This window comes from Bemisia tabaci, chromosome 8, assembly GCF_918797505.1.
Source record: "Bemisia tabaci chromosome 8, PGI_BMITA_v3".
Classification (NCBI taxonomy): domain Eukaryota; kingdom Metazoa; phylum Arthropoda; class Insecta; order Hemiptera; family Aleyrodidae; genus Bemisia; species Bemisia tabaci.
In genome coordinates, this window is record NC_092800.1 from 32,365,382 (window position 1) to 32,387,037 (window position 21,656).

General features: G+C 41.0%; 1 protein-coding gene across 3 annotated transcripts in view; it reads right to left on the reverse strand.

Moving 5' to 3' along the window:
• LOC109030272 (kin of IRRE-like protein 3) overlaps positions 1-21,656 on the reverse strand; it is a 616,549-nt gene that overhangs the window by 130,051 nt on the left and 464,842 nt on the right. For all 3 annotated transcript variants that reach the window (XM_072303754.1, XM_072303753.1, XM_019041151.2), the window contains exons 6-7: positions 8,579-8,782; positions 3,752-3,897 (exon numbers count right to left, since the gene is read on the reverse strand). In XM_072303754.1, the coding sequence (XP_072159855.1) occupies positions 3,752-3,897; positions 8,579-8,782 (350 nt within the window). The remainder of the gene's footprint in view (positions 1-3,751; positions 3,898-8,578; positions 8,783-21,656) is intronic.

The following is a 21,656-nucleotide window of genomic DNA, read 5'->3' on the forward strand; positions in this document are numbered from 1 at the left end:
TCATAGGGAATTTTGAGTGGTACCACTTAAGAAGCACCGGCGAGTTGCAAAGTATATCATTAATTCAAGGCGCGTCGCAGTAACTGACTAATTGACGATCAACTCCGTATGATACCACTTATCGAACACCAGTGTATTGCGGAGTATCAGTGCTATTTGAAGGCGTTTACTAGACACTTGCAAGAGATCCATCGGAGAATGCATCCGAAAACCAGCATTTATAATGCGAGAAAAAGAGGTATTTTGAGAGGAGTTGGCAGCACTGTCGTGCGTGAGCTCCTGCAGTCACACCTACCCCCTCGCCCTCCGAAGTGGTGCAACCGTGTGTTTTCCGGGGTTTTATTTCCTGCCGCAAGACTAACGATCTTGGCTTTCAGAGTGGAGGAAACGCAAGGATGAGGCTGCTTTCCATGTGTCTGCGGATGTTCTGACGGGTAGAATGTACTACGTCATCGTTGGAAACGGCCCGGGCAGGAAACATGCTAAAGCTAAAATGAACCTCTAGACAGAGCAGAATTTAAGCGACGTGGGAATCCACCCCCCCCCCCCCCCCCAATCAAAATTTCCCGCGGAACATAGTAGACGATTGGAAAATGCTTATTGTCAACCACAGAAAAAACAAGAGCCGCACTTTGAATTTTGGGCCGAGTGGAACTCCCCACACTCACGAGTCGTCTCCTATTGGCTGATCCGCCTGGCGCCCGCTTTCTGAGGCCTTCATGGAAAACGGGGTTAATTTTCACCAATAATATCTCGAAAACGAGGAAAATTTTATAGGTCGGAGATTGCGGAAATCAATTCTCCAGATTTTTCTGAAGAGATTGATAGGTAATACATGACACTTTTTTCTCAAACACACTGGATAGTTTTACCTGAAGTTTGGTCTTTCCAACTTGAAATATGACACTGGTGACAAAGGTGACATTCTGACGATACGATTGGTACATTTCAGATTTTAGCCATTTTGGTGGATTATTTATGGGAAATGTAAATTTCAGTCTGGAGATAAATCAATGAAGAAAGCTCGTGCCGAAAATAATCTTCCAGAGTCTTGAAAGTCAAAACTACTGTTTCCATTTCACAACCGAATTCGATGCATGAGTATCGATTGTTAATTGGAAGCAGTACTCTTGACTTTGTTTTAAAACTTTTGAAGATGATTTTCGGCAAGAACATTTTTTGGTGGCAAGTTATTATTCCTAAAACATTGTTTCCCATTACAAGTTTTTCTGATACTTCTCTCCCAGTCGTTGTTTGTCCCATTACAGTTAATCGTACGAGTAAGATGTCCTACTGACCTTTAGATACGAGAATTTGTCCTAATTTCAATTTTAAAAGAATAACATAACTCACAATTTAAACATATAAGTTACAATAGTGGAGCTGCCTTCTAAAAATTACTATAAGCTGCGAAAACTCTTCTCTCTGCTCTGCTCATGTTCAAGTTTCAATTACAATTAGGATAAATACCTTAGAAAAAAGCCAGTAGGTCAACTTATTCGTTGGAATTACTGAGATGGGACAAAAAACGAGTAGGAAAAACGTAGTAGGAAAACTTATCGAAGGAAAAAAAATTAGGACAAATGACGTAGAACAACCTTTTTTAATGATTTATCTACAGAATGATTTTTTTATTTCTCAGATATATTATACTCTAAAGGTTGAACATCGAAATGCCATCGTGCCTAGACAAGCTAATCCAGCAATTTGACAACACCGGATTTCCTCCATTTAAACCATATGCTAAATAATCGATTCTTGTCGAAGCACCTGGCCCTGACCCTTCCAAGAGTCGATACATTTCCATAGGTTCAATGCAGGAAATCCGGTGTTGCCCAATTGCTGGATCCACCCAGAGTCCCTTTATACTGAGAGTCAAGACAACACCCCTCATGGAGTCACAAACGGGAATAAAGATTACAGAAATTGAACGTTTTTCGTAATCTTTGATCGGCCCATTCTCAAACTCCTTTCTCCGTTCCTTTTCTCATTCCGTTTGTTCCTTGCCGAACCCGTAATTCCCTGGTTCATTCCAGATTATAATCTTTGCAATTGGTGAAAATGTAATCTTTATTCCCATTTGTGACACTGCGAAGGCCTAAAATACGGGAACCAATTAGAAATGGATTTACATTGTCTTGACTCTTAGTATAAAGGGACTCTAGATCCACCAATGTGTCCAGAATGTATTGCACAAAAGCTGAAGATCAATCTGAAACAATGAGCCCGAGCTTTTTGCATCGGATCCGGCAACGCGAATCGACGTCGCGGCAACGTGCGCCCGAACAAACAGGTAGAAAATCGAGGAGCCGCAAGTCGGTTACGGCATTCCGCACTCTATTTGCCCAACGGCATGCCTCGGGGGCGCGGGGGATGGGGGATGGGGGGGGGGAGGAGCGCGGAAATACTGGATAAGTATGCACTCGATTGTCCGGCCGCTCTCGACGGAACGTGGAGGACCCTCGTTCGGCCCCGTCGTTCGTCGTCCAACGTCCGACGTCGGCCACTTTACGTGATCGCATAGTTCATCGATTGGGCCCCCTTAATTTGCTTCCCTTTCGGCTTTTTCCGCGACCGCACACGTGAGCGCCCCCCCCCCCCCCCCCCCCCCACGGTGCTCGGTGGACCCCGACTAAGCCCATTAGCCGAGATTGTTTCTCCCTGATGCCGGACTGTTCTGCCGTGCTAAAGAAGAACGCCGTATAAGCCTTCAGATATTGCCACATTTCCTTCGATATAAAAAGTGAATTTAATGGGGAAATTTTGAAAATTTCTTTTTCAAAGTGTCCAGGCCATTTTAGTCACAATTTAATTAAAAATATCTGAAATTTTAAGTTAAAATATGCACAATTTTTCTCTAAAATACGTATTTTATACCCGGAAATGTGGAAACTCTAAAATGTTTATACGGCGTTTTACCTCAACACGGCAGTGTTCCTATCCGCTTCCAGCTTGGATCCGGGAGTGTTTACATCCGACGTGTTCCCGATATCAGAGTTTCCCTCACGAAAGAATGTAACTACATTTCAATGTTGCCGAATTTCCCCTCGGAAATCGCACGTTTACCATGAGATTCTCGGTCTTTTCTAACCGAAAATTTTGCTGATTTTTCTTCTGATTTCATACGACAATTAAATAAAAACCGAAAAAAATTGCAGAAGTACATTCTTGTAAAAATTTAAATTTTTTGAGTCAATTTTACAACCTTGAAGAGGAGTTACGTTTTTTTGTGCAGGAAACGACGATATACTCGCTCCTCTAGCGTAAGAAGGGCGTATCTCAATTTCCGCCTGAGCCCCTGAAATCATGGATTTAAACGTCCTCAAATGACACCCTCGAGGAAGGTCTACATTGTTTACATCGTGATTAAGGGAAATTGAAGGAAGCCTTCAACATAGCTTCATAAAAAGAACAAGTATCCGAAGATGAGTCTAAAGTTTGAAATTAAGGCAAAAGACAGTTATACACAACAATTGTTTTACTTGTCCGAATTCTTGCAGCGCGCAATGAGGAAAGAGTCGGAAAGTTTGAGTGATGCCACTTATCGAGCACCAGTGTGTTGCGAAGTATCAACCACAATTGAAGGCGCTTTCACGGCCAGTCGCATTAATCAGCTGGATGACGAGCAACTTCTTGAGTCAAGGACCTTGACACACCACTTATCGAGCAAAGATGTAAGTAGCGCGGCTCACACAAATAAATCCTGTTTTTAAATGATGTAATTAAGAATAAGTTGTTGATCTAGACTCACCTCTCCTTTTTCAAAGCGAGCGTTATCTTTCAGCCAAGTTATTTCAGCACGAGGTCGGGACCCTTTAACTTGGCACGTTAGTGGTGTTTCATGGTTGGATACTAGCACCGCAGGTTTATCTAAGATTGTTACTGACACTGGTTTCACTGCAACATACGTGAAGAAATGTGATTAGAAATTCGAAGATCAAAGATAGCACACAAAGAGGCACCATCCTGTTCATCGATAATGAAAGTATTAAAAAGTGTGTTCAGGTTGCAAAGTTTGAAAATTTCACCATATTATTTATTATTTATCTTGTGAGAGGATATGTTATCTAGGAAGGAAAGCCATCGCCATGCTTAATGGGATCCTTTGGGACCAAAGGATTTCCAAAGACAACAAGAAGAGGATTTATAACTCGGTTGTCAAGCCTATTATCACCTATGGCAGTGAAGTGTGGCAGTTGAAGAAGCGGACCCAAGAAATGCTCAAGGCGACCGAGATGGATTTCTGGCGAAGATCGGCTGGAATCTCGAGGAGAGAACGTGTCAGGAATGAGCGTGTCCGAGAGATAATGGGCGTTGAGGGGACGATTGTGCACGATATCATGACCAAGCAATTGGTATGGTATGGGCATGTGCAGAGAATGGCTGATACCAGGTTGCCGAAGAAGGTGTTGGAGTGGGTCCCCCCAGGTAGGCGACGGAGAGGGCGTCCAGCCAAACGGTGGGTAGAGGGCATCCATGAAGAGATGGAGAGATGCCACCTTCCGGAGGATCTCTACCATGACAGATTCCTGTGGAGAATAGGCGTCGCAGAGCGCCCTAGCGCGCCGTAAAAGCGGCTCATACATACATACAGAGGATATGTTACCTGATATTTTGGTAAGTTTTTGAAAAATATGCTTTAAAAAAATCTTATGAAATTTGTTTCATATGTAAATGTGATTAGAAATTCGAAAATCAAAGATAGTACACAAAGAGGCACCATCCTGTTCATCGATAATGAAAGTATTAAAAAGTGTGTTCAGGTTGTAAAGTTTGAAAAGTTTACCATATTATTTAGTATTTATCTTGTTAAAGGATATATTATCTGATAGTTTGGTAAGTTTTTGAAAAATATGCTTTAAAAAATCTTATGAAATTTGTTTCATAATAATAACTAAGGCATATGCTGAAATAAACCCAATAAGCACTTGCACACAATATACACGGAAAAAAATTAAATGCTGATTCAGCATTTGAATTGTTAAAAAAAGCTCGTCAAGTTTCAAATGCTGATTTTACAATACAAAAATTTTAACACAACATTTGACTTTGTTCGTTTTTCAGTAGGCGTAGTTAAGTTAGCATTTCTCCAAATGTAAAATCAGCATTTGAAACTTGTCGGACATGTTTTTAACAACATAAATGCCAAATCAACAACTAATTTTTTCCGTGTACATATTCATTCGTGATTTCGCATTACATTCGCCATTTTCGTGATTTAAATACATCCATTTTAGTCGACTCGGCAACCCCAGGGACACTTGGGAGTCAAACGTTAAGAAGATAGCATTTAAAGGTTATTTACGTAATCGTAAACGATCGATACGGCGAAAAAAATCGACGCTGGGAGGCGTTAGGCAAGCAAATAGATGCTCCTGAGTGAGTTTATGATATCCGAACATCTACGCCGCTACACTCCTGAGATCTGTACGTTTTCGCGAGGGCCATAAATTCAGGCAACTGTGTTTTATTATGACTGGCCTGGGCTGTAAAATTCACTCCGTATCTCTGGTGCCCTCGCGATGTTGGCAAAATACGCTCCGTAAATATTCATGGAGGACTTTTGCAAATTCTTACAAGGGCACTGAAAAAAAAGCTCGGTGTATTTACTAAGAAAAGGGTAAAATTACCAAGAATTCAGGGTTCTATTTGATCCCAGTTTTTTCTTAGTAAAATTACCATTTATGGAATTGGTAATTTTACCAAGAAATCTCGGTAAAATTATTGAACTTTCTCGGTAATTTTACTGGACCTTGGTGGAAAAATATTTTTTATCGACTGTGGTAGAATTACCGAGATAAAATGCGGCAAAGTTACCGGGAATTGATTACCAATAAAAGTGGTATTCTTACCTGAGAAAACAGTAAAAATACCGGTTTTTAGGTAAGCTTATCAGTCTGCCTTGGTAAAATTACCAATAACTTGTAAAAAAGTGAAATGGTAAAGGTACCAACGAACCGTGGTAAAAACGCCGAGAATTTTTTTTCAGTGGGGCTGTTCTCTCTACTTCTATTTGAATCATATAGGGTTAAAAAAGCATGAAGTCCCTAGTTTCAACAATCAGAGAGCTACACATCAAATTGGCAGTTGATACATACTACCATTAAATGAGGGACAGAAAATTATAAATGGACGCCTTATCCTCGGACCGATTTACACGACTTCACCGAGCTTGGAAATAAAAAAATTTGGAGGCTGCACTGATGATGGGTCCAATCAGTCCCGAAGCGTCTGAAGTTGCCTTCCTGATTTTTTGTTACCAGTATTCTGCTGTGCTAAGGAAGACAGTCGTATATATACCTTAAGGCGTTGCCATTTTTCCTTCCATAAAACACGAATTTCCTGATCAAATTATGAATATTCCTCTTCCAATTTTTCAGATCATTTTGTTCGCAATTTTAACCACAGTTCCTGAAAGTTCCAAGGAAAAATATTCATAACTTTCCTCAAGAATAAACACTTTAACGAATAAATTTGGCAACCCTCGAATGTTCACACGGCGCTCTTCCTCAGCACGGCAGTATTGCACTGGACATCATAACTCTCAAGAGAGAAAATTTGGGCTCAGATGCGATTTTTCTTTCTGCATCGAGAATTTCAAGATACTGAAATCTAACACACGTTGGCAGAATCACTAACACTCTGTCCAAATGACACGTGCGTCAAACCACAATCAGTTTGTAGAAAATTATATTTCAGTTCAACTCTATCAATTTATTAGCCAAACGATGAGTTTATTTTCAGGGGATGATATGAGTTGCGTTGATTTTGGTTCTTTAAAAGTGGAGAGTGCGACTTGTCTGATTTTAGCGCAGACTAAGAATTCCAATTTATCTACCAAAAGTTATTTTTTTACATTTTTGATATTTCAAACGCATTTTGCGTCATATTTTAATGAGGAAAAATGTCCAGAGATCCATTCTGCCATGCTATGGAAAAACGCCGTATGAACAACAGAGAGTTGCCAAATTTCTCCTCTTAAAATATTAATTTTTAAGAAAAATAATGGATATCTTTACTTGAAATACTCTAATACTTTAGATGATATTGCGAAGGGAATTCTCTGGAGAAATGGCCGGGAAATTTTCACATGTTTTCCTAAAATTTTGAATTTTACCAAAAGAAAATTGGCAATGCACGAGGGTTCATACGGCGTAAAAAATGTTTTTGTTGAAGAATACTTTCAAATCTTGCAACAGACTTCCCTCTCTTTCCATCCAGTGACTCCTCACGGTACTCCTTGCTGCGTTTCACACCCTTCCGCTGTGTTGGACCACTCAGATTAAACTCACTCAATTGGATAGACATAGTGCATCCTGAGATAGGATTCGCCTATCCCGCTCGAGAAAATTGGGAGTGTCTCCTTACATAGATTTGCGCGCTCGTTTTCCCGCTACCCCTCTCTTGCACCCCTCAGATGCTTGTTTCTCTCCATTTTCAGAAAGGCTCCTCCTCTCACTGCTTATCTAAACGACATTGACTATTGCCCTCTCTTGGCTATGTTTTCTCACGCATTTATGTACATTTACGAACATTTAATTTGACTTTCGCCTCATGGGTGTTTCTTATCTCGACAAAGCGATTGCGCAGGTACGCGTTCGTTCCGAAGCACTTCTTGTTCCTTCGGGAAAATGATAGTCAACGGCAGTTTTCTAAAAACTATCATAACTGATTAAAGTCTAGGGTCAATTTGATAGTATTTAAAGGTAGCCTCGCAGGATCGCCGAAAAATAATTTTCCCTGTCGAATTTTTTAAGAGTCTGGACTCAGGATCCAAGAGCCTTTCTTTTCCAGGGTTACATGTCTCACTGTTCATTTTGAGGCGACCGATTCTTTAAATGAGAGAGACTAATTTGGTGAGGTATCTTTTTCGAGTGGAGTGGATATAAAAGCATAGGGCGAAAAGCCGATTTTTTACACGGACAACTCCAGTTTTTTCTTGGTTTTCGTGGTTTTTTAAATGAATGTTCCGTTTTTTTCTCTTTTTTTCTGTTTTTTTTTTTTCTTTTACCAGACATCATATTCCACAGATTTTTCGGCTTCCGCCGTATTGCATCGAAAGTTTCCTTATGTTGGCCCGGGGATAGCCGATTTTTTACATGGCCAACTCCAGTTTTTTCGTGGTTTTGTAAATGAATGTTCGTTTTTTTTTCCTTTTTCCTTTTTTCTTTTTTTCATTTACTAGACATCACATTCCAGAGATTTTTCGGCTTCCACCGTATTGCATTGAAAGTTTCCTTATGATGGCCCGGGGATAGAATCCAGAAATCCAAATCCATCAAATCCAGAATTTCAAACACCAGGGCAGCCAAAGTCTTAATTTCTACACATCATTACTTTAAGAGGTAAAAGTTCCCTTTACTTCCACTATTTCCTCCGAGATTCTTGTATTAATTATCTTGCTACACCTGTAGCTTAGCTTAAAACCCCGTTAATTCAACGGCGTAACGGTAGCCTCCCCGATGCCCTAAATCACCGAAAAATACTGTCGACGAACGGCTTTTGGCCGGGAAACTAATAACTACAATATAAAGTCGAAGCTAGGAGAATGGTCCCGAGGGCATTGGAGATATCTTACGGTTCATTTCGAGGCGGACGGTTCTCTCGATGGGGAGAACTAATTTGGTGTTGCTCGCCTGGCATTTGTAAGTGGAGTTGAGGTGATCCCTGGACAGGCTCCTGATCTCCAGCTTGCTGACGAGGGCGTTGCGTCCCACCGGGGACACCGTCTCCTCCTTGAGTCGCTCGTTCACGAACCACGAGAGCGTCGGCGCCGGTTTCCCTGAAACACACACAAACAAACGAAGTCTATTAATCAAGGATCGAGCAACGCACACACCCTCTCCAGTTGTTGCGCCGCACAATGGATAAGGTGGCAAGATTTCATGAAAAATAAAATCTTGAAATTTCTCATGAAATATCTCATGACATTTCAGAAATTTATGAAAGATATTGAAAAATCCCGGTTCCTTTTCATGCTTCCTAAAATGTAATAGTCGTGACTTTCTTCTGTTTTTGTGTGTTTGAGTGTGGATTGCATACTATAGCTCCTGAAAAATATTAAATATTTCATAGCCTCGTAAAATTTCATGAAATATTTCACAGCCTCGTGAACTTTCATGAAATATTTCACTGAATTTACAATCTTTCATTTCTTTCTTGCGTTTTATGCCACTCTGACAATGAAACGGGTTATTTGAAGAAGGGCGTAACCGTCAAATTTTCAGAAATTGAGGTTTTGACGGAGTCCTACTCGGTGTTTCTCTCACGAAGGAACGTAACTTGATTTGAAGGTTGTCCAGTTTTCCCCACGCAAATTGCATATTAACCAACAGAATCTTGTGCATTCCTATCTGAAAATTTCACGGATTTTTCCTCAGATTTCACGCAAGAATCAAAAAAATGTTGGATAACAATTTTAAGGTACATTTTTTAAAAAAAAAATATATATATATATATTTTTGAGTCAATTCGGCAACCTTGGAATGGAGTTACGTTCATTTGTCCGGGAGACGACGTCGAGTTAGGTTAGGTTACCAAAATTGCTCTTTAAACGTCTTTTTTTGACACTAGGATAACTGCCTCCGCGGAAAAAAAGCAAAAGTTCTTGGTTGCAGGGTGCTTCCTATTTCTCGTGATAAAAATCACGAGCAAAAACACAAAAAATAATCTTGAATTCTGGTTTCTCAACATCATGTCCGACACCATCCAAAGACTCGTTCTACTGTGCGGCATCATTAGAAGACTGAGCTCTAATGAGCGATTAGAAAAGTGGTCGGCAATCAAGCTATGAGCTGGAAATCACCTTCGTTGATGGGGAGCCCCCTGGTCCCGGGGGGCGGTTTAAATTTTTCTCTTCTTCGTGCTTGGAGGGAGGCTCCGATTTTTCTGGGTTATCCTCGTGCGTCTCAAATGAAACTCCTTAGAGATTCTGGGCTTTGCGATTGACCTACTTATTTCGAAAACGCAAGTAGACATGATCACCTCAGCGCCCATGTAGGGAGAGTAATGTCATTTCTTCACTTCTCTTTGATTCGTTCATCAGTTTTAAGGCCCAGATACACATGCGAGTTACAAGCGCTTGTTGAGAGGGGAAACACCAATAGGCAGGGAGGATTTAGATATCTCGACGACGAGCAATCGAAATCCTGGTCCCCTATTGGTGTCTCACTTTCAACAAGCGCTTGTAACTCGCAGTTGTATCTGCTGCTTTAAACTTTTCATATGATTCCTAAGGATGAATTTAAACAACCTGATCAGAATTATTATAAACGAGGGAAAAATTTATGACATTCGCAGAGGAAATGTACATAAAATAATTTGTTTAGAATTTGTTTTAGAAGTCGGAAATTGGCAAAAATTCATAACACTTTCAGAGCTCTGTTGTTATCTTCGTTGTTTTCCTCGGTCCAAAACTAGGTATTGAGAAGCTCTGGTGAAAGCCTAAAACTTGCCGATCAATCAAAGGTCGGTAAATTGTGTTTGTTTCCAATTGTATTTTTTGTAATGGTGCTTCGAAGGTTACTTGAATAACACATCCGGAGAAAAGAGAGACGTATCCCGGCCTTGTTTTTTAATTTGTCTCCTAAATTGGAGTGACAACTCACCGGCAGCACAGAGCGGAGCAAAGCGAGCTTACGCCTTGCGCCTTCAATTCGGCAGATGAAACACGGACATCCATCAAGCACGAATAGTTGTATCACTGCGCCGTTATCAACGCGCATCCTTTCTCTCGCTCTATTACCATATTGTGTTAGTCTTCACTTGTCTTTTTTGTGCCGATGCTTCAAAGGCTACATGAGCAACACTGTCGGATATAGGAGAGACGTAATTCGGGCTTGTTTTATACCTTAGATAGTGCAACCAAAATTTGTGCTGGCGCCGAAATCAGCCAGAAAAGATGAGATCATCATAGTTTTAATTATCCGCGATGACTCCTGTTTGATCTGACACTTTTGGCAGAGGCGGATCCAGCAATTCGGCAACACGGGATTTCCTCCATTTAAACCTATGCTAATTAATTGCTTCTTGTTGGAGCACATGGCCCCTCCAAGAATCGATACATTTCCATAGTTTTAAATGGAGAAAAGGCAATTTTGCCAATTTGCTGGATCTGCCAATGACTTTTGGGCGGTTTATTTGTCCCAAACTATTAGCAGACCACTTTTTCATCCTTAATTTTATACGACTATGCACAATTGTACAATGTACGCAGGATTCCTATTGTAAGCGGTCACAATTGTGTTTAATTCGACTGCGTAAACAGAAGCTCCACAGATCGCGCGCGGAGGAGATGATACGGTTACGCGGGTAAGTCCTCTGATGAATGATACTTTGTATTCTCGGTTGGGCACCGTAGCGTAAACTCCCGGCTCATCTTTTATAATTACTTTACCAAGTATTCTTAAGTTGTCCTAAATTGTTCCCCCACCCTCCCCCCTCCCCGCGACCACGGCGACGGTGCAGCGATACTAAATAAATTACGGCCCGCTTTGTTTACATGTTGCCCACGTTTTATAACCTGGAATAAAGTCGGAGCCTTAAATAATAAACTTGAAGGCGTTTAAGTTTGATTTTCCCAGTTGTTTAAACCGAACCGGGCCGCAGTTTAATTTCATGCTTAATGAGCGTAAGCTCGGTGCTTCCGCGTCGCTGTTGCCCGACTCGTGTCTTTTGTCGCACAGACGCCCCGCGAGGAGGTCTCCTAGCCTGTTGCGAACTTCAGCTGCTGCAAACAGTGAAACTGTTCTTCAAAAATCAAAACATAATTGCTTAAAAATAAGAATGCGAAATCCTGAGACTCAGTCCATATCGACGGTGTAAGTTGGCAATCACATTACTAGGTTTGCGACGTCTCAGACTTCCTGTCATATTTTATTTTTTAAGATGGAAAACTACTCAACAGCGATGAAGATGTTGCATGTGTGAGGAATTTGCGATTTGACTATTGTTTTTTATGTAAAAGTTTGCGAGAAACACGACGGTGCCACTGGTTTTCTCTGACATCAACTCCCAAGCTCAAAAAAAGCTCTCAAGTTGAGGCCAAAATGGAAGAGATATCCCACGCTATCCTGAGAGTCCACCTCTCCATCATGACAAACTCTCCATGCAAAGATAGGGAACAAATACATTGACAGGGCTGCCACTCTATTTGGGGACTCCAAAACTGAAAACACGGCAACCCTGCTAATGTATTTGCTCCCTATCTTTGCATGGAGAGTTTGTTTTGATGTAGAGGTGGACTCTCAGGGTAGGGTGGGATTTCCCCTCCATTTTGGCCTCACTTTGAGAGCTTTTTTTGAGCTTGGGAGATGATTTCAGAGAAAACCAGTTGCACCATCGTGTTTCTCGCGAACTTTTACAAAAGAATCAATGGTCAAATCGCAAATCCCTCACACATGCAACATCTCCATTCCAGGACTCCCTCCATATCTCACAATGGAGAATGGATCTATTGCACGCAAGAAATTCAGTCAAGGTGGAAGTCTTTATGCTAAATGGAACTATGTGCAAGTGGAAAGATGGAGTGTGCTCGTTAGTTCAGGGCCAAAGGAATAAATGGGAATTTTAAAGCGCCAGTGACGTCAGCGGCAACGAAGCCGTCTCCATTGTCGTTCTCGTTTGCCTTTAACTCATGAGCCCTGTCCAGAACGTTCTTGTCACATGTCCACAGCTCACGACTTAGCTCTCAGTTCCTTTTGATTTAATGTAAAATCCAGCTTTTCCATTTCCTCAAAAGGAACTTTTCCAGTGTCCAGTGTCCATCCACTTTTATATTGTTTCTTATCAAGCTCACCACGAGAACACCCCGTCTTTTCACTTGCACATCTATCTTGTAGCATAAGTACGTCCAATTCATATTCTCAATACAGGTAAAATCATACGAAAATCACGTTGGGTACGTCAAAAAAGTCTGAAATCCATACCCCTTCATAGACATTCCCTGACTTTTTTTTTACAAATCCCTGACTTTTCCCGGTCATCGTAAATTTCCTGACTTTCCCGGTTTTCCAGACAGCCGGTAAACCTGCGTTATGCGTTACTCTTTTGATTTTATATTTTAGCGTATATGATATGGAAATGAAAATTAGTTGAAGACGCAAACCTATCAGATAATATAGCATATCGTTTCAACCCATTCACCCACCGATCGAATCCCTTCAAAAAACACTTTACGGAGCCTGAAGTCAGGTCCCATCTCGCTGCGCTCATAAATTTCTAGATCGATAAGCATAAACGCACTACGATGGCAGTTCGCTGAAAACGAATGTTACGTTCCTCACACTTCTGAGAGAGTGCTAAAAACACGGCAGAGAGAAAAATCATATCCCTTTCGAGGTCGGTGCGTCTCTCACCTTCTCAAATGCTCACCTCCATCCGCTAAAAGCTGCTAAGGTGAAACGACCCTTTGTAAGTTCGGACGTTGTCAAATTTCGGATAGAAAAATACAATTTCTTTGGGGAAAATGGTTGAATATCTAAATTAACTTTTTCACGAGGCCTAACTCAGTGGGTTACGATTTTCCTCGATTCCATAATTCCCAAACTCTGCAATGACTTCATAAACGATTTCGAGCATTAAATTTTCTGACTCAGGATTCCATAATGATTTCAATAATTAGTCAATGTTTTTGCTCCAGCATAACCTCTTAAGAGAATTTGTTTAATGGAAAAAAACATTATCGTCTCTCAGCGGAAGAAATGGACAAAATTCTAGAATGTAGAGTAAAGGGTCTAGTTTCTCTCAATACAGTGCCTGGAAGCGGTGAAATAATATTTATTCTCGGCTGGGCTCCACACAAAAACTCCCTAAATTTTCCATGACTTTCCAATGTTGAGAAAAATTCCCCGATATTCAAGGCTTTTAATGACTTTCCAAGAAATTGTTATCCTGATTCACTACGTCTGTTATACTGAGTCTGAAAGGCGCAAAAAATAACCAATAATAGAAATTCAGGAGTCGGCACCATCAGTTGTTGCATCAGGTATGAAGTTCTTCCCTGTACAAGAACTGATATAAAGAACTGAATCAAAGAGGCGGTTTTTCGTCATAATCAGTCAGCGTGTTATTCCACGCGATGTTATTCTCAAGGCACTGCATTTGTGGTAAACGAGAAAAAACAATTGCACATGGTGCTTTCCTGATTTTGAATTTCCACCAGTGGCGAGGCGTGAATGGTCGATCATCGAGATTTCCCCATTTTAAGCTATGGTAAAGACTCGATTATTGAGACATTCGTTGCCATCGCCCTGTCCATAGATCCATTTCCGTATAGATAAATGACTGAGCAATCGATACATCACAAAGCACGTCCCGGCACTGTTGACCTGGCTCATTGGTCAAAAGAGAGCTTCATATCCAGGAATATGCCCTCTTAAAAGCGTGAACAATGACTACTGCCGTTGTTTACGAGTTTCCGGATGCTGACAAATCAGCGCAGTTTCATAAGAGGCGCGGGTATGGTGTTAACCGCTTGTAAATAAACAAAGGGAAATTAATTCGATTTTATGTATTTTTTTTTTCTCAGTTTAAATGACAGTAATCCATACAGATGTTCCATCCATCCATGTAAAAATGAAAGTTCAGTAACGAGTTGAAAAGTACTGACTCCGCGAGTTAAACTAATGACAGTAAACACAGTCCAGTCGGTGCGGAACGCATATGTGAGCCTAAAAGACTGTAGGAATACTTCACGCATTGCGGGTTTACCACGCCGCGGCGGACGACTAGCGCGATGCGCGCATTGGCGCCTACAAACCTAACTGGGATACTTCACGCATTGCGCGATGCGTGAAGTATCCCTGTTAGGTTTGTAAGCGCCAGTGCGCGTTTCGCGCTAGCCGCGCGTCGCTCCGTTCGGCTCTAATATTTAAACTCCCGAAGTCAGCGTTTTTTAAAGCATGATCTTGAATTCACGCCACATCACTGATTCCCACCCTTTGAATGTTGATAGCTTTTCTAGAAAATGAACACTTCGTCGAAGGAAATGTTACAACCTTTGAATGTTCGTACGGGGTTTTTCTTTGACATAGGGTTTCCGCCTGATGCACAGCCCATGAGGGAGCCGTATTTAAGCGGCTCCGAATCTGTCCTCTGGCGAAGACTCGCGGCGGAATAATCCTCGAAAAACTGCCCCCCCCCCCCCCGCATCCCATGCCATTCAAAGGTGGCAAGAGGAAACTATTATTTTCGTGGCGCTTCGAAATAAAAGCGTCGTCCTTCTGCGGAAGAGCTATGCTCCCGCGCTGAGGAAGAACGCCGTATGTGCATTCAAGAGCTGCCAAATTTCCTTCGATAAAATGTTTATTCGGGAGAAAAGTTACGGACGCGTTCCTCTTTGAAATTCTTAGGGACTTACGGTGAAATGGGAACAAAATTATCCGACAAATTGGAAAAAAGATGGATAAGTTTGGAAAAAGTCGCTAAAACAACAATAGTTATTTTAATAATTTTGGTGTTTGTTGTGTATATAATGGTTTATTTGACATTTGAGTCTTTCATTAAATGCTATAATTAGGATAATCAAACTATGGAGTCCTTTTGAACAATTCTACCTGTAGTAATTTTAGTTTTCTTAGCTTTTCCCTCTATCCTAATTTTGTATTTAACGGACGAAATAAAGAATCCTATTTTAACATGTAAAGTTTTCGGACATCAGTGATTTTGGGGATATGAATACAGAGATTTTAGCAGCTTTTAAGCAACCAACATTTGAAGTGGATTGGATAAGTTTACCAGGAAATTCGTTTTTTTATCGAGGGAAACTCGGCAACGCCTGGAGGTTCATACGGCGTTTTTCCGCAGCACAGCGGTATGGAAATGAGTTTGGATGCTCTCGCATCTTCGCGCACGATCGAACGGGTTCCGGGGCCTTGCAATTGTCCTTTTGAGGATCCGGGGATGTGTGATAAGCGCGGGAGGGAGCGCTACCCCTGGATGCCCCTTCCGAGACATATGTCATCGTTTCGAGCGCGCCGCCGGTAAACCGTGTTTATTGTCATTGTTCGGGTCATAAAAAGCTTGTAATATTCTTTTGTCAGGGCCGCCTTCGAGGACGGCGAACGGGTGGAATTGAATTCGCGCCGGGTTCGCTTCCCGGCTCGGCCGAGTGCGGATTTGTGAGAAGATGTGTGAGAGGATGTGTGAGAAGATGTTTTTTGCATGTTCGAGCCGAGAGAGATCATACGGACAACGGCGAAAGAGGTCACCCGACGCGGAAGAAAACCCAAGTCGGCCGGAGAAGTGAGAAATCAACTCATGGCGATGGGACGAGATGTAAAATGGAAACAAAGTATGACTGTCTTCAAAAGAAGAGATTTTAGGCCACGCATCGTCGTTCCTTTGATGTGAGGGCGTTTGCAGTATTTTTCATGATTTTTTCCTGATTTGGGAAATTCTAAAAAAATAGAATTGAAAATGAGAAAATCTGTTATTCGCCTTAGCATTGATTGCTGGGGGCAAATTTTATCGGCTCTTTCACATGGTGATGCAACAAACATCGATGAGTCGTAACTGCACCACCGGCCAATGAGAGGCGCTAAGCTGGACCTAAGTGCAGTCGATACGCATCCTAAGTATACTTAAACATGGTGGAAGGACCGAATATATTCGGCCCCTAACATGGGTTAGGCTAGGTTAGGTTAGATTATTTCAGGTTGGGTCAGGTTAGGTCAGGTCGCTTTTTAATGTTCATGAATAACTGAAATGAATAATGTTTATGAGTAACTTTTTTTCCTCTCCTTTCATTCTTCGAATGGGTCAGTTGCGCTATTCATAGAATCGTGTTTTGATGCATGATTCTTGTAGATAAGCTAAAAATAATAAGATTTGTCCAAATCGCAACTTTCTACGTTCAATATTGACCGAGCTATCGCCCTTTGAAAATTCGGGTTTTTGAGGTCATCCACCACGGCAGTGACACCCTTGCTTGGTTTCTTCCACTTTGCTTTCATCCGGGTTTTATGTTAAATAACCAGTGCTAATGAGCGTCACACTGACTAATGAAAACACGGTGGAAGAAACCAAGGGTGTCACTACCTCGGTGGATGACGTCAAAAATCCGACTTTTCAATGGGCGATATCTTGGTCAATATTGAACGTAGAAAGTTGCGATTAGGACAAATATTATTATTTTTAGCTTTTCTATAAGAATCAAAACACGATTCTATGACCAGCGCAACTGACCCATACCTTATTCGAGATGCATTTTATTCTCATGTAACCCTCCAAGATGAAGTGAGGCCTTGACCAGGCAACACAACTTTCCAGACGCGCGGTGATGGAACACAGGAATCAAACCGAACCCTACATCTGACTCGGGCAGAGTTGCATGGTGCATGAATCATGACGCGCGTGATGCACGGCGGGTGATACATGATGCATGATGCACGATTCAAGACGAGGGAAATCGATGGAAGAGCGATGGTACTCATCGCGGGATACAAATGGTGACGTCAAACACCGCCGCCGCTGAGGCGTCATGCATAATTCAAACGGGCCAAAACGTAAAAAATCATAAAACTATCGAACTTTCACCCAGATGAATTTTCGCCGAGCGAACTTCTCCACGCCACCACGCACGGTGCGAGGTGGAACTCTGCCGTGTAGGGAAAAACGCCGTATGCACCTTCAGGCGTTGCCAAATTTCCTTTGAAAAAACGCTACTTTTATGGAAAACTTATGAAGAATGGAGATGTTGCATGTGTGAAGAATTTGCGATTTGACTGTTGTTTCTGATGTAAAAGTTCGCGAGAAACACGATGGTGCCACTGGTTTTCTCTGAAATCAACTCCCAAGCTCACAAAAAGCTCTCAAGTTGAGGCCAAAATGGAGGGGATATCTCACGCTATTCTGAGAGTCCACCTCTACATCAAAACAAACTTTCCTTGCGAAGATAGGGAGCAAATACATTGACAGGGCTGCCACCTTATTTGGCGACTCCAAAACTGAAAACACGTCAACCCTTCTGATGTATTTGCTCCCTATCTTCGCATGGAGAGTTTGTCTTGATGTAGAGGTGGCTCTGAGGATAGCGTGGGATGGGATATCCCCTCCATTTTGGCCTCAACTTGAGGGCTTTTTTCGAGCTTGGGAGTTGATTTCAGAGAAAACCAGTGGTACCATCGTGTTTCTCGTAAACTTTTACACAAGAATCAACAGTCGAATCGCAAATTCCTCACACATGCAACATCTCCATTTCCCTCCAATTTTTTCAGATAATTTTTTTCGCAATTTCACCTAAAGTTCCTAAAAATTTCAAGAAAATATCCATAACTTTCTTCAAAAATAAACATTTTATTGAAGGAGACTTGGCAACTCTCGAATGTGCATACGGTGTTCTTCCTTAGCTTGGCAGAACTCCTCGAAAGTCTTTGATGAGAGCGAGTGGCATTGTCTTCTCTCTTTAAATAAAAGTTCCGCGGGTGATCAAGAAGTTAAAAGTTTTCTCCTCCGCGGAGAGAATAAGCCATGCATGAGGCGTGTATGGATGGTATCAAAAAGTGTTTGTTTGCCTCTATGAAATTTATTTCGTTTAGAGCAAACCCCTAATATTATCAGAGCCGAGTTTCGAAGACAACTCGGGCGGAAGAATGCGTCTCGAGTTTCGGGAAAGTTTCTTTCGGGTTTCTTTTTTTCCCGTCGCTCCGCGCGTGCGAGTTTCCCGCGGGCCCGGAGAGCGAAAACAGTCGTTTATCTGACCGAGCGTCATCGATGAAAAACAAAATTCAATTCATAGTTTTCGGTCGTAAACGGACTTGCGAACTGGCTGGATGCGATGCGACGGGGACGCGACAGTAAAAACAACTCGTTACGCCGCGATTGCATAAACGTTGCAGCGAACAAACATAGTCGCGGAGCGGAGAGCGATAAAACGCCGTGACGCTCTGAATCATTTTAACTTTTCAATTTATCGCGAAAACACATGATATGTAGGTCAGGCGGTGATTTAAAACCGTCCGGTCTCGGTGTTTGCTCGACGAAAGACTCTTTCCGCTTTCTTGTTTTCATCCGATTTCTGATCGTATTCAAGTTATTTTGTCGGAAATTAATTTCAATTAAATTTAGCGAGAAGTTAATACATTTTTGGGTTAGTAAATTTAGAATTTCTTTCTTTCCTTCATTCTTTAATTATTTTTGCCCACTTTATAAAGAAATCCGAAAACGTTTTTTTCCCTGCCCCTTACCCTCTCTTAAAAATTTACTTCATACCGCAAAGCAAGCCAAGCCACGCCACGCCGCTGTTGACCTGGCTCATGGGTCAGAAGGCTACCGGACATTTGCACAAATGGAAAATGTAGACATTTGCACAAATCTGACGACTTCGCAACATAGTAAGGAATGATGAAGTATAAAATTTTTCCTTCCCACTTTTACAGGCTTAGGACTGTCCAATGTTCACAGCATTGGGCGTGTCTAAAAAGTTTTTTTAGGATTTTTTAGGAATAGAAAAGGAACTTATATAGGTTAAATCTTCGAAGGGTGTAAAAGGCCCAGGGTCAAAGGATTTATACAAACGGAAAATTGAAAAAATTGGAAAAAGTGGAACTTACAAAATCCTTGGAGGAAGTTTGTGCCCAATGGCACTCATATAATTGAGCCTCGAAATACTAGACTGCTCACCTGAGGAATAATCTTGCCAAATTTTGAAAATGTTATCCAGCTTCCTTTGTCTAATACATTTAAGAAAGAAGGCAGAGAATTTATAATTCCTGTTCTTTTAGATAATCATAGTATTATCTAACGTTAACATATAAAATTAATGCAGTTTGTTAAGTTTTAGTTTTAAGCCACGTAGATAGATACAAGAAACACTTGTAGTAGTTACGATATATTTAAATAAAATTTCTTTAAAAAAAAAAAAAAAAAAAAAGCTTCCTTTGTTCTCCTTTTTTTAGCTTTTTGTGGCAATCTTCGAGCTTCAGGTATGTTTCTGCCTGATATTCTAACAGATTTTCTGCAAGTAAGTACACTGATGGGCTTTTAAGATTAAGGCATTGATAAGAGGCCGCCGGCCTCTTAACTAATGGTAGCAAGTACAGTGCGGTCGGCCAGAAACGCATATTAGCGCCTACAAGACTGTAAGAATACTTCACGCATTGCGTGTTTACTACGCCGCGCCGCGGTGCGCGGCAGGCGCTCAGCGCGATACGCGCATTGGCGCCTACAAACCTAACAGGGATACTTGACGCATTGCGCAATGCGTGAAGTATCCCTGGTAGGTTTGTAGGCGCCGGTGCGCGTTTTGCGCTGACAGCACACTGTGCCGCTCCGTTCTGTGTATGGCTCTAATATTGAAACTGGAGGAGTCAGCGTTTTTCGACTTATGATTTTGAAATGTTTGCACACTCAACATGGATTATCCTCATTTGAATTGATGAGAAAATATATGTATCAACGGAAAATATTCTGTGTGTTTTGAAAATAATAAGGTGGTTCAGAGTCAAATATGATGATTTCCAAAGCATTTTAATTTTTTTTTTTTATTTTTTGTCTTTACTGTGCTGCAGCGTGGTGTGTGCGCAACCGAACGCTCAGTATTAGACGTATTTGACTCTAGAAGATCGATTTATAAATGGCTTAAAACCGAAAATTGCTTGTTTCTTTGGTTTTTTTCTTTTATTCATTTTTGTACAGTTCCTTTCAACACAACTACAACTCATTGAGATTATTATCGAAGCCAGATAAGGTGAAAATGTGTGTTTTACTGATTGATGAAAAAAATATGAAAACAACATCCTGTTTATCGACCCTTTCCCATAGATTAAAATGGCAGATCAATCGATATATCACAAAACAGATATTGTTCATGAGACTGTGCCCTTCTTTAGGGCGAGTACAAAGATGAAGACTCTAGAAATAATACCTTCGACGTAAATAGTAAACTCCTTTGTGAAGGCGTCTCATTTAACTGTCTTCAAAAATAAACAGAAAATATTTTTAGATCTCTTTTATTTTTTCTCAATCATTTTTCCCTTGACTGGATAATTAAAAGCCTATAGTTATTTATTAATAAATTCCAGTAATTAAAAAAGAATATAATTAAAAAGTATATTGGGTAACGTGATTTGTTATTTTTTTAAAAATATTCCATCAGATGGATGTAAATCTTGAACAAGAATATCTGATTCAAAGGTTACTCTTCAGCTGCCCGTTATTTGTAAGGTTTTCGAGCTAGATGTCAAGGAAACTTCCAGGAAACGTTTGACTCGACTTTCTGCACCATCCATTACGAAATTAATCGGTTTCTCAGAAAACTTGTCAATTTTCTTTTTATTACTTCTAAAATACTTAAACAGTCCAAATTCCAAGAATTAGTGCGTCGAGTACAGAATTCGAGAGGAAGCTATTCATAATTTGTCTGGCATTTTCTTCAACTGTATTATTTCTACACAAATAGTTGGACAGAGCACACAGTATGATGAGTGTGTGGGAAAACGCCAATAATGAGCCAAATTCAAGAGGACAGCATATTGGGTTGATTGAAGTTCGTTCCGCGAAACTGTCTGCCTTGGCAGCCCTATCATTGAATCTATATCAGGGCAAGGCAAGACATAGCCCTATCTTAACACATTTATCTATCATTCTATACAATACATCGCATTTTGATGTCTTATTGTGCTGCTTTAAACCTTCAATGATTAATCCGCTACAAAAGC